This window comes from Crocodylus porosus, unplaced genomic scaffold (genome assembly GCF_001723895.1).
Source record: "Crocodylus porosus isolate Cpor-Errol unplaced genomic scaffold, CroPor_comp1, whole genome shotgun sequence".
Classification (NCBI taxonomy): domain Eukaryota; kingdom Metazoa; phylum Chordata; order Crocodylia; family Crocodylidae; genus Crocodylus; species Crocodylus porosus.
In genome coordinates, this window is record NW_017728926.1 from 10,554,008 (window position 1) to 10,566,602 (window position 12,595).

The 12,595-nt window shown below is 68.0% G+C and overlaps 1 protein-coding gene across 3 annotated transcripts; it reads right to left on the bottom strand.

Annotated features, from left to right (window-relative positions):
- Positions 1–961: 961 nt before the first annotated feature.
- On the bottom strand, positions 962–12,551 carry ARHGEF19 (Rho guanine nucleotide exchange factor 19). 3 transcript variants are annotated; one of them, XM_019541444.1, is made up of 16 exons: positions 12,156–12,551; positions 7,735–8,320; positions 6,760–7,143; positions 6,266–6,338; positions 6,063–6,139; positions 5,546–5,796; positions 5,184–5,344; positions 4,910–5,062; positions 4,579–4,708; positions 3,996–4,070; positions 3,621–3,710; positions 3,074–3,237; positions 2,589–2,747; positions 2,139–2,218; positions 1,809–1,913; positions 1,570–1,727 (listed from the first exon to the last, which is right to left on the bottom strand). In XM_019541444.1, the coding sequence occupies exons 2-16, from the start codon at positions 8,291–8,293 to the stop codon at positions 1,570–1,572; spliced, it is 2,619 nt and encodes an 872-aa protein (XP_019396989.1). In that variant the 5' UTR covers positions 8,294–8,320; positions 12,156–12,551. The 3 variants fall into 3 exon arrangements, with proteins under 3 accessions (XP_019396991.1, XP_019396989.1, XP_019396990.1); XM_019541445.1 differs by lacking the exon at positions 12,156–12,551 and adding an exon at positions 10,770–11,016; XM_019541446.1 differs by lacking the exon at positions 12,156–12,551 and having other exon boundaries at positions 962–1,727; positions 7,735–8,293.
- Positions 12,552–12,595: the final 44 nt, after the last annotated feature.

Below are 12,595 nucleotides of genomic sequence, written 5' to 3' on the forward strand. Positions count from 1 at the left end.
AGCACCGCCAGGAGTGACCAGGAATAACGGTCACAAGCTGGCAGGGGGTAGTTTTAGGTTAGATATCAGGAGGCGCGACTTCACGGTCAGGGCGGCTAGGGTCTGGGACCAGCTTCCAAGAGAAGTGGTGCTGGCTCCTAGCCTGGGGGTGTTTAAGAGGAGGTTAGACAAACCCCTTGCCGGGGTCGTTTGACCCCAGTACTCTTTCCTGCCATGGCAGGGGGTCGGACTCGATGATCTGCTCAGGTCCTTTCCAACCCTAGAAACTATGAAACTATGAAGGGGGTGGCTGGCTGGATGGGCTCAGACCCTCCCCAGACAGGCCAAAGAAGAAGCTGCCCTGTGTGGCCTGGGCTGTGCGCGAGCTCGGGGACCGGATGCAGAGCCCCAGGCCGGAGCCCTGGGACCGATGCTCGGCCCCTCTGCTGCTGCTGTCCCTGCGCCCAGGGCAGGAGCCTAGGTCGCCAGGCAGGACGGAGGGCTGTCCTGGCTTAACTCGCATGCCCTCCTGGCCCGGCACAGCTGGGTACCCGGCCGGAGCGGCCTTGCCTGGTGGCTGCAGCGCGAGGCTCGGTGGGGGGTGGTCGTGCCCAGGTCACAAGATGAGTCCGTGTTCCATGCTCCCCCCCCAGCCCTGCCACGAGGCACCGGGTGAGGCTGCCCTGGGCCGTAATCCCCCAGGAGGCTCCCGGAGAGCGGCCGTGCAGCCCCCGGATGGAGCCCCCGCCTGCATATCGGTGCCTGCAGCTGCTGTGGGATCGGGGCTGGATGCGGCGGGTCCCACCCAGGAGCCAGCCACCACCCGGGGCTGCTCGGATCCAGGTGTGGCCACAGGCCCGAGGCGGGGCGGCGGGGCAGACCTGGTCCGGCACGGCGAGACGGGGGCAGGACGGAGGGGCCGGAGGCTTCCAGGCTAGGGTGGAGGGTGGGTGGCTCGGCGAGACGCATGCCCTTCTTCCCCGCCAGCAAATCTGAGGCATTTAATGGTGCCCATAATGACAGAGAGGTTCCTCAGGACCCTGCCTGGCACCTCGGCTGCAGCTCCCCGCCCCGCTGGGGCCGATGCTCCCGCACCCCCGCGCCAGGGAGCAACGCCCATGCCCGGGGTCTTGTCCTTGCGGTCTCGGCCCAGCCCTCAGTAGGCACAACGGGCCCCAGGGATCATGCTGCGGCTTTCTGAGGGAGTCAGGCCCTTCCCTGAGACCCGTCCTCCCTCCAGGGGATCCAGGCACCTAACTCCCTTGGGCTCCCTTGAAACTCTGCAGCCACACAGCCGCGGGGGCCTGAAGATGCCCCTTGCTGGATGAGGGGAGCTCGGCTTCGCTCGGTCCCGGCCCTCGCCCAGCAGTCGGGGCAGAGGTGAGATGCCCGCTGCACCGGCCATGCAGCTGTGCCTCCCCGGACCCGGTCAGGATCTGGCCCCGAGGTGCCCACGCGTCCCCCTCCAGGAGAGCGGCCGGAGGAGAAGGCAGGTCCGTGCAAGGAGAGGCCTCGTTCCCGGGGGCCGCTGGAGACCCCCCAGGCACGGCCCCGGGTCTCTGTCCTGGGGAGGGGTCCCGCCCCGGGGGCTCAGGCCTGGCCCTGCTCCAGCTTGCGCGTGGCGTGCTTGAGGCGGTCGCTCTCCCGCAGGTTGCGCAGCCGGGCGCTGCGGCTGGTGATCTCCTCCACGTGGCCCTTGGGCACCCAGCCCCGCTCGCCGTCCGACAGGCGGATGGCCTCGATCCACCCTGCGCGACAGAGACGGCCCCGCGTTAGCCGGGCGGGGGGCGGGGGTGCCGCTGCGGGGAGCGGGGTGCGGAGCCCCTCACCGTCGCTGGTCCTGGTCTTGACGGCCAGGATGTCGGCCTTCTCCAGCGTCAGCTCGTCGTGCTCCTGGGCCTTGTAGCCCTTGACGCACTGCACCTGGGCGCTGTCTAGGAGCGGGACGCGGGCGTGAGCCGCCGGCCGGGGCGCGCCGCTCGGAAAACGGGCACCCCCCAGGATTGGGCCCCAAGGGGTGCCCCACTGTAATGCTAGCGGGGGGCAGACCGGCGCGACCGCACCGACGGTCCGGGGCCCGTCCCAGCAGAGCGGCTGGGCTGCAATCGGGACGATGCCCCGACGGCCGGGGAGTGGGGCAGCTCGCGGCGGGCAGGTACCTGCGGTCTCGGTGACATGCTCCTTGCCCGCCTGGGGGCTGCAGGGCACCATCGCCGACATCCATCGCTGCTTCTCGCTCCTGCGGGAGAGGCTGGTCAGCAGAGCCCCTGCCCCGCGGCAGGCCACGGTGGCAGCTGGGAGAGAGTATCCCTGAAGGACCTAACCGTGAACGCCGGAGATCTCTCCCGGACGGCCCCACTCCGCTCCAGCACTGGACCGAGCGGCGGCCTGGACACCACCTCTGCTGCGCTCGGGACCCACGGGGTACCCACCCTCAGCTGTCGGGGCATAGGCCTACCCAAAACCCTCCAGGGATGAGGATGCTGAGCTGGCCTAGGGGATCTGGGCCGGCCCAGCTGACCGTGCCATCCATGCGTCGACCTGGTACTGCAGTGCTTCCAGGACCGGTGCAAAAAAAACAGAAAAAAAAAAGTCTCCCCGGCACTCACTCGGTCTGCGCCCGCAGCAGGATCTGGTGCTTCAGGCTCTGGCTGTCGAAGAGCTGCAGGTGGAAGATCTGCCCCGGGATCCCCTGGAGCTTCTTGCTCAGGTCGGTCACTTTGAGCTCGGGCATCTTGGCGTGAGCGAACACGGCAAACTTCCCCGTCCTGCGGGCGAGGAGCGAGAGGGCCCGCTCGGTGCCTGTGATAGCGCCGAGCCGGCCGGGCCCTCTGGGCAGAGCTGAGTATCGCCAGCACCCGAGATAACCCCAGCCGCGAGCACCCATGGGCGCCTGCCCTCCGGGCATCTAATGCCCCACGGCCAGCGCCCCGTGACTGAGATGCCCCCTGTCCCGGGGGACTCGAGTGGGGGTGCCAGGTCGGAGAGAGCTAGACTGGTCCACGCTGCCACCCCTCTGCTCCCTTGGCCTTGTGCCAGGGTCTCACCTCCCCCGGCAGCCCCCCGGGACCCAGACCCGCGCCCCAGCTCTCACTCCTTGCGTCGGGACAGCAGGAGACAGTCGTTGAAGAGGTGCAGGTACACAGTGCGGGTGCACAGCTTGAACTTGGAGGCGAACGTGCTGAGCAGCGGCACGTCCACTTCCACCAGCTCCCCGTGTTTCACGAGCCAGCGCGACTGGGAGATCAGCGGGAAGATCTGGGGGGGAGGGAGGAGGTGGGGAATCGGGCCCGTGGGTCCCGGGAGCTCAGAGCAGCGTGTGCCGATTGCCAGCGGGAAGCAGCAGTGCCGTGGGCGCTTTCGGGGCCTGCCGCCCTTGAGCTTGACGCCGAATAGCGAGAGCTGGGAGCTGCGCGCCAGCTTGTGCAGTGCCCATTGCCCCAAGCTGGTTCCTTGCAGGTCCCATCTGATACCTGACCTGAGCGCAGCCCCTTCGGGCAGGGACAGACGTACCCGAGCGCAGGTCTCTGCAAGGTCCCGGTCCTTGCTGCTCTCCCCGGAGTCGCTGCCTTGCAAGAGGTGCCCGGTTCTTTCCCCACTCCCTGCCCTGTGCCCGGGGGAGGGATACTCACAGCACTCACCTTACTCTCAAAGTGGATTTTCTTGTTCAGGTGAATGAGCTCCTCTGTCCTCTTCATGGAGCGGACACTGGCGTTGCACTCCTTCACCAGCTGCGGGGAGACGCGTCTCTTAGGGGCCTGCTCACTGCTCCCATCCGGCCAGCAGCCCCCGCGGACCTGCCCCGGCCTCCCCTGATTGCCGGTGTCGGGGGGTCTCCCACCCCAGCCTCCAGAAAGGCAAACTAGAGCTCCCCCAGGCTCTGGTGGGGTCTCACCCGCATGTCCAGAGATGCAGCGATGCACCCACAGGCCTGCTCCGCTCCGCCGTGCCCTCCCACCGCGCCGGAGCAAGCGCCCAGGGACTCGCCGCCAGGCCGGCACGGACATGCCCCGTACCTTCTTGAGCTCGTTGAAGGCTTTGGTGGCCGTGTCCTCATCCCGGGAGCCCTGCAGGGTCCGTTTCAGGATGTTCTGCAAGCAGGGGACGTAGGGACCTGAGCTGCCCAGAACGTGCGTGGGATCCGGCCGGCACGCGCCCGTGAGGGGACATCCCGCCCGCGCACCCAGCCCCAGCTTCGCCCGGCGAGACCCGCTCTGATCCAGGCTCTGATTTCCCCCGTCGCTTTGCACCGTCACAGTGTTAGGGAGATGCCAGAGCCCAGCCACCACTGTTGCAGCGCGAAGCTCTCAATTCATCTATTGCACACGGACGGTTTTGTTCCCAAAACCGCCCCAAAGGCCTGAAAATCACGGGAGCCTAGCGAGCTTGGGCTGCAAGGGAGCGCCAGTGGCCGCAGCTAGCCTAACCCTGCCTGAGGCAGGATCAGCCCTGCCCAAACCATCCTGCACACATCCATCCTCTCACCTCCTCATTGCTGCTGAGGTCGCTTCCCAGGCCAGCACTCCCCTTCTCTGCCCTGCCCGCCCTGCTCTGTGCCCCAGGAGACCTCCCCCGGGGGCCCGGCGCGGCAGGGCTCACCTCCACCAGCATCTTCAGGCGCATGATTCTCTGGAAGGGCAGGATCAGGAAGGACGTGAGGGGCAGGCGCTGACACACGGGCCCCTCTTCCAGCTTGGCCAGGATGCCTGGGAACTTGGCATTGTCCTGCCTGCAAAGACAGGGCGTTGGGAGGGTCCCAGGAGGTGCAGAGACCAGGGGTGCTCCCAGCGGGGGGAAATGTTGGGGTGCCCGCACAGAGCTTCCCTTCGAGGAGCTGGGACAGGACCGTGGAGACGGGGCGGGGGGGGGGTGAGCCCCCCAAGGACCCCGTGCCCCCACCCCCGCCTCCCGTGGCGAGCGGGGCACGCACAGCAGGCGCTGGTAGGTCTGCTCCTGGTAGGCCTGGTTGGTGACGTAGGGCAGGTAGACGCGGCGGAAAGCGGGGCAGTGGCGCAGCACGATGTCGCACACGTCGAAGAGCAGGATGTCCTCCTCCAGCCGCTCCTCCAGCTCCAGCAGGAACCTGCCGGGGTCACGGCACCGCGCGGGGGCTCAGGGGAGCGGGCACGGCCCCCTGCCCCGCTCCTGTGCCCTTTGGGGGGCAGGGTCTCTACGGGGCTTGAGCGGGCAACCTCTGAGCTGACCTTTCGCTGACGTCCTTCACCTCGGGCAGCTTGGAGAAGAGCCACTGCTTCTCCTGGGGCCCCAGGCACTCGTTCAGCTCCCGGGAGTTCATGAAGTGGTCCACCGCGATGGACAGGCTGTGGATGTACGAGGCCTCCGAGGTGATCAGCTCAAACTTGGCCTGCGGGGCGGGGGGCAGAGGCCCTGAGTTGGGGACGGGCATCAGGGTGGGGATGGCCGCGTGCCACCGGCATCGCCCCCCGCTACGCCTGGGAGCAGACGCCGGCAAGAGATGCCAGGGGACCTAGCAGCTGCCTCGTGCCAGCCCCCATCGCCGCGGGGAGGGCGATGCCCGGTCCGTGCCAGCGGGCTGAGCGCCCACCTCCTGCAGCTTGCACTCCTGGAGGCTGATGGTGCCGAGGACCCCGCTGCTCCGCACGTCCGGGATGTCCTGCCACAGCGAGAAGGTGGAGCCGCGGGACGCGCGCTGCGAGCGGAAGGAGCTGCTGGGAGACAGGTTGGTCTTGGGCGGCGCCAGCGCCTCGTCCTCCTCCTCCGCCAGCGCGTCCTCCCGCTTCTGCCGCTGGATCTCCCGGTCGATGGCCACGGCGCTGTACTCCTGGTACAGGATGGCTGCGGGGCGGCGGGGCGGGATTCAGGGCTCCTGCGCCGGCACCGGCAGAAGGGTGCCCTCCGCCCCAGCACCCGGGGTAGGAGGCCCGTGCCTGCCCGGGCCATGGGGAGATGGGTGCACAGCCCGTCTCCGGGGGCAGGAGGGCCGTGGGCCGTGCCCTCCAGCACGGCGTGGCGGGGCACTGGCTCTCCTCTCTAGGCCCCCGGGCCCTGCCCTTGCCCGGGCCGCAGGGGCCGAGGCCTGGGGCGGGACCGCGGCTGCTTACAGTTCAGGAGGAACCGGGACTGCCGCCTCTCGTGCTTCAGCGCGGCCCCCCCGGGGGCCTCCTGCTCCGCCTTGGCCCTGGAGAGAAGGGGAGAGGCCCCGGCCAGGCATGAGGGCTTAGACCTGCCCCGGCCCAGGTGACCCCACGCCCGGGTGTCACGGCCCCGCGTCTCCCGCATCCAGAGGAGAGCCACCGGCCTGTACCTGGGCCCGCCGTCGCTGGCTGGGGGCGGATGCTCGTCGGCGCCGCAGCTCCGCTCCCTTCCTCCCAGTTTCCCTGCAACGAGGGGGAGCAGGTTTGCACGGTCCCTGAGCCGGTGCCTTCCTCCCCTGCGAGGGGCACCGCGGTCCCCGTCTCGGTGCACAAGGGAAAAGCCCACAATGCACCTGTGCAGAGATGGGCACCACTCGCACCCGCAACCCCTCGCCTGCCTTGTGTCCGAGCGCCTTGCTCGCCAAGCCAGCGGGCCCTGCCGGCTACGGGGAAGGGGAGAAGCGACCCGCTGCGTGGCAGAGTGGGTTCCCCACCAAAGACAGGCGGCAGGGCCACGGGCATTTGGGCTAGGTGCGGAGACCACACTCTCCCGAGAGCAACAGGAGTAGGACGGAGGGCCCAAGCAAGGAAGGACGCTAACTCGCAGGCAATCAACAGCTCCGAGCCAACCACACCAGTGTGACCAGTGCGAAAACCCCAGTACCTTCCTGGCTTGCCCCAGCTCCTTTCTCCTTGGCAGCGCCGCGGGCGGACAGGGACTTGCCCAGCTTGAGGGCGAAGGTGCCGCGGCGCTGAGACAGCTGCAGCCGGTTCACGAGCTCCGAGGCGGAGAAGCGTCGCCTCTCCTGATCCGCCGAGGCCTTGGCGCTCTGGCCGCCCGCGTGCGGGGGCAGCGCCAGGTCCAGCGTCTCGGGCACCTCGCGGGGGTACCCATCCGGAGCCGGCCCCAGCGCCCGCAGCGCCATCTCCCCCAGCGTGAGCTCCCCTGCGGGCCGCGTGGCCTCGGGGCACGGGAATCGCCTGTCCCCCTCCAGGCTGGGGATGCTGTCGCTGGGGCTGTCCGGGGAGTAGACCCGGATTTTCCTCCCTGCAAGGAAGGGGGAGACGGTCAGCTGCACTGGAGGGAAGCGCGGGGCAGGGAGGGCGCCGTGGGATGGGGCTTCAGCCGCAGGAGGCTGCTTCCCGCTCCTGGATGAACGCATGCAACACGCTCAAGCTGGGGGAGGGAGGTGCGACTCAGGCAGGGAGAGTGTCGCACACTCCATGCTCTCGTGAGGTAGGCCTGCAGGTTACAGATGGGGAAACTGAGGCACAGATGCAGCCAATGGCCTCCAGACTCGCCACTGCAAAGCTTTCTTCCCTCCCGTGCCTCACCACACCGCTCTTTGCACATGCGCGTTCCAGCAAGAGGTGCATCCCAGAGCTAAAAACCCTGGAAGGCTAAGTGATGTGCCCAAGGTCGCACTGGGGGGCAGTGGCAGAGCTGCCAAGGGAGCTGAGCCAGGTCCAGGCCCAGGTCGCGGCCTGTCCTCCTCCAACAACCTCCCGCTACACGAGCGGGCTCCGCGTGGGGCGCTCCCCGGCTGCCTCTGGGCCGCGGGCTGCCGGGTTCTCCGTGCACGGAGAACAACCGTAGCTGGGTCTCGTACCAGGCGAGTCCCCTGTGGGGAGTACTCACAGGCCAGCTTCTCCTTGCCTGTCCCCTGGGACCCTCGCCGCCGGGCGGCCGGCCCGCCGAGCAGCTCGTGGAGAGAGGAGTCGCTGAACGACGAGGGGGGCGAGTCGGACGCCTCGGGGGGGCGGCCGTGGGGCCAGCTGTCCGCCTTCCCCTGCACCTGCCGGCCCTGCGGGGCGCAGAGCCCTGCCGTCCCGGGCTGCGCGCCCCCGCCCCCGGCACAGCTCCCAGAGGGGGCCCAGGCGTCCGGGATCCAGCCCGTCCCGTGGCAGAAGTCCAGGTAGCCCTGCGGGGCGGGGGGCCAGCCTTCGGGGCACGGCGGGGGGCTCTCTGGGCCCCGATCCTCGGAGGAGCTCTGGAACAGGCCGCGGTCCCCTGGAGCCGGCGGCTGGAGGGCGGGCAGCTCCACGAAGGACAAGCTCTCCTGCTTGCAGACGGCCACGTGGTGCCTGGCTGGGCCCTGGGGCTCGCCCACGGTGAGGACCCCCATGCCCTCGCTGGCGTGACGGTACGGCGCTGAGGTCAAGTGCGGCTGGAAGTCAGGCCGGGGGCGGTAGTCCATCCCCAAGGGCAAGGCCGGGCCTCAAACCTGGAGGGGGGAGACACAGCAAGGCATGCATCAGGGACGGGGCACGATGGCTCGGCGACCGGAGGAAACCCCCGCTCCACGCCGGCCAGCAGCCACCGCGGTGGCGGGCCACGAGGCTTTGGCCACCCCAGGGGCCGTCTGGGCCACGTGCCTGGGAGAAAGAAGCCCCTTCGCTTCTCCCTGCCCCGGCGGGCGACGATGCAGCCCAGCTGCCTCCTTCCCGCGGCCTGGAAACCCGGGCGTCACCCGGAGCAGCCGGGCCCGAGGGAGCGAAGCCTCCCTCCAGCGACTGCCACCACGGAGCCGGCTGCCGCGGGGAAGCCCTGCTCCGGCTGCCAGGGTGGTTCCCCGCGCACAAAGGATCCCATTCATCCGTGCCCGTGCGTGACCCGGAGCTGTGTTTGCTTTCGCGGCTCGATGGCCGTTCGCGGCGCGGTGGGAGCTGATGAGCTGGCCGGGGACTGGACACGTACAATGGCTCGGCTTTATCTGCTCCCTGCACCCGGGGTCTGGTAGACAGACACGGGGACGGACCGCCAGCGGGGGTAAGTCCACCCAGAGCCCTTGGGCCTCAGTTTTCCCATCTGCAAAATGGAGCTAATGACCCCAACTTCCCCTGCAATCTGCTTTGTCATGACCCACAGGTTATTTTCCCTCCCACTGACAGCTGGAGAGACCCTGCCAGCCTTCAGTTCAACGGGAACAGTGCCAGCCGCTGAACCACCCAGCATGGGCTGGTCTCCCGGCCGCTTTGCTCTGAAGCCCCGATCGCGAAACCTCAGAGCCGCCAAAACCCCAGAGAACGTCTCCTGCCCAGATCAGAAGGGAAATGTTTCCAGGAGGTGGCTGGATGCAGGTCCCGGGAGGACCAAGCCAGTGCCCCCGGACGGCGCCAAGGGGGCCAGCTCCCCTCCGGACTGGGTCCGGATTGATCCTGTTCGGAAGGACGCAGGCGTCCTGGCTGCCAGGTCACACTCGGCTCCTCTCCATTTCTGCCCTGCGCGGCACCACCCGCTCCCGCTCAAAGCGGGTACAAGCAGAGAGAGGCTGCAGTTGCCCCTCTCGCCATCCCTCTGCCCAAGGAGCCCAGCCCTGTATCAAGATCAAGACCAGGAAGCTGGCTGCCACCTCCGCTCGACCCGCTGGCAAGGGTGGCAGCAGCTGGGCACCGTTTGGCTGTGGGCTTCACCCTCCCCGGGCTGTCTGCATGCAGAGACACTGGGAAGGAAGAAGATCCCTCCAGCCGGCAGCAAAGACTTGCTCAGAGCAACAGCTCTGCTGCAGTTAAAACCAAGACTCCTGTCCTGGAAATCACGGGCGCACGGGCTTGCAAACAGCTGCAGGGTGGCACCGAGATGGCTGCGGGGACGGGATCTGTCTCCCCTGGCGGGGAGCGGTGTGAGGGGCCCGGGGATGCTGGGGTTTTCCCCCAGGGCTTGAATCTTACGCCTCGCGCCTCGCTGCCTGCTGAGTTGGTCTCAGGTGACGCTGGCACCCGTTGCCCTTTGCAGGAAGGTGACTGTGACCCGGGGCCAAGGGGAACGAAGGAAGAAAGCATCAGAAATCAGAGCCGAGTTGAAATCAGCCTCCTCTTGAGACGACCCACGTGCCATGCACATGGCGCCTGCTCTTGGCAGCCCTGCAGGGCTGCCATCATTAGGGCTCAGAGTCAACACCCGGTGAGGGGACAGGGCGCATGTGCCGGCTGCTCTCTGTGCAAGCCGTTGGCCTGAGAGCCGACCTTGCCGAGCGCTCTCAAACCCACCTGGAGGCATCTAGGAAACCCAAGAAGGGTGAAGGACTGTGGCCCATGGCAAAGCCATCCCGGCGCGTTGCTTCTCCAGGGAGATCCGTAGGCGGGGTCACTACCAGCGTTGGCCCGAGCAATGGGGCTTCACTGAGCACTGGGGAAGGTGGCCTAGCTCCACACCGTCCTGCTTGAAGAGCTGGCACGGAGGAGCTCCTTGGTTAAACAGTAACTCGTGTTTCAGAGGAACAATAAATCCGGAAAACAAAGTTCAGTGTCTTATGGCCGGCTTATCAGCACCGAGGGCTCGCACTGGCCCCGTCACCCCCGGCGCACTGTAGCTCCCGGGGGAAAATGGGTGGGGAAAGAAATGCCCCACACTGCAAAACCTTATAACATCCCCAAACTGCTGGCAGTGCTTCAAGGGGGTCTCAAATGGTCCCCAAATGCAGACGATGCTTTTTCCGACCGCTGCCGCCGCAACAACTGGCAAATTCAAGCGCAACCCTCGTGGCAAGTCATGGGCTAACCAGCAAATGGGAAGGGGGTCCCGGGCGCCGTGGAGCCCGACTCTGGGTTACAATCCCAGCACGCTGCCCTTCTCCGGCTCGGCGGCTGGGAGAAACCCTCCCTGCGCTGGCTGCGAGGCAGAGCCAGGCCGGATTTCAGAGCAGTGGCGCACAATGCAAATATGGCACATACCTCGGCCTTGTTGTCTTGGGTCTAATTACCCCCGACACGCTCGTTAGGAGCAACACGTCGGCGCCTGGGGGCCGTGTTGCTCCTAAGCAGCTGTTGCTGTTATGGGAAGCGCCGAGTAGGGAAAGAGTTGGGAGTGGGGAGGGTAGGTTGCTGGGGAAAGGTCATATCGAGCGGTGCTGGGACGAGGTTGTTGCTCATATCAGGTGCTGCTGCAAATGGGTGTGGACTGCATTATGGAGTCAGCTTTGGTTGTCCATTCCCGGTGGCTTCTGCCAGAGCAAGGGGCAGAGTTAGGGTTTCGCCGTGGGGGGTGCTAAGTACCGTCATGCAACGCTGGGCATTAATGAAGCTCCAGACAGTCAGCTGGGGTGAACGAGTGTCCGTTGACCCAGGGGGGCTGTAGCGGGCACTGTCCTGGGTGCCGTCTGGGAGGGAAAGCTCCCAGCCTAATGGTGTCCCTCCCTCGCCCCTGCTCCAGGCCTGGTGCTTCTCCTCCCCAGGAGGGGATGCAAGGGGACAAAGCCCCTCCGGCCTGGATGCAGCTGGCAGGAGCGGATCCCAGGGAAATCCCGGAGCGGAGACTTGGAGCCGGGAGAGCTGGGGGGGCTTGGAACAGGACTTGGGGAAGGGCAGCAAATCCCACGCCGGAAAGACCCCCTGGCTTCGGCAGCCGGGGCCAGACCCAGGCATGAGAGCAGCAGCTGGGGGGCAGGACACCTGGGTCCCAGCAATCACGGGGCCACAGGCCCTGCTGCCTCCCCAGCCAACCCCTCCTGCCTCGGCAGCGAACCAGGGGTGGCACCCACGGAGCCCGGAGCCCCGTCTGCACGGGAACCGGAGCCACGAGTCCCGGAGGAGGCTTCGGGTGCTGGTTGTGGGGCGCAGCGCCCCAGCCACCCCGCTGCAGGCAGCAAGCTCCCCAGGACAAAGGCCGCCCCGCGTCCCTCGCAGGAGGAGGGAGCAAGGAGGGAGGCCACGCGGTTACCTAGCGGGCATTCGGCCAGGGCCCCGGGGCTTCTCCCTCTCTCCTGGGAGTCGCGCCGAGGGATCTGCCGCGACCAGATCGCGCTCAGCTCAGCGCCGCGGGAGACAGGGGCTCGGCTGGGGGGGACGAACATGCCTACCAAACCTCCCTCCGCCAGGCGGGCTGTCCCCTTGCCCCCGCGCTGAGCTCGTGGGCCTGGACACGGCCCCACGCGTGGTGGGGGCGGTGGGATCCCGGGAACAGCCTTTGCACCTCAGCTCCCTGAGCCCAGGAGACGCCCTCTGGGCCCCAGGGCGGCTGGGCACGATCCTGGCCCTCGGGGGCCTACCCCTGGCCTCTTGCCCCGTGCCACCCAGAACAAAGGCGGACGCAGGCGAGAGGGAAGGCCGGACGGGAGGTACCTCATCGGCACGCCGGTGCGCGGCGCCGGCGGCAGCTGCAGCTCCGGGGAGGCGTCCCATGCCTCCTGCCTCGGCGCCCGCCGACACGAAGCCCCGCTGCCCAGCGCTGCCGGGCCCGGGAGGCCTCAGCGGCCGTGCCTCCGCTTGGCGCTGCCCCGCTTCTCCCCCGCGGCCCGGGGACTTCTTCGCTTCATCTCCGGCACCTGCTGGAGCTGCCCGAGCCGGAGCTGCCTCCGGTAGCCCCAGGCCGGCGCGGCGCGGCGCGGGCGGGCGTGTATGAATCCCTCGTCTGTGCGCCGGCTGCACGGGCGGCGGAGGGGGGAGGAGGAGAAGGGGGGACGAAGGGGCTCGAGGGGCGCGGTGCTGTGCTGACTTGCCCGCTGGCTTCTCCTCTGCCGCCCGCCCCACCCTCCCGCTTCCCCAGGGACGTGCCTTCGCAG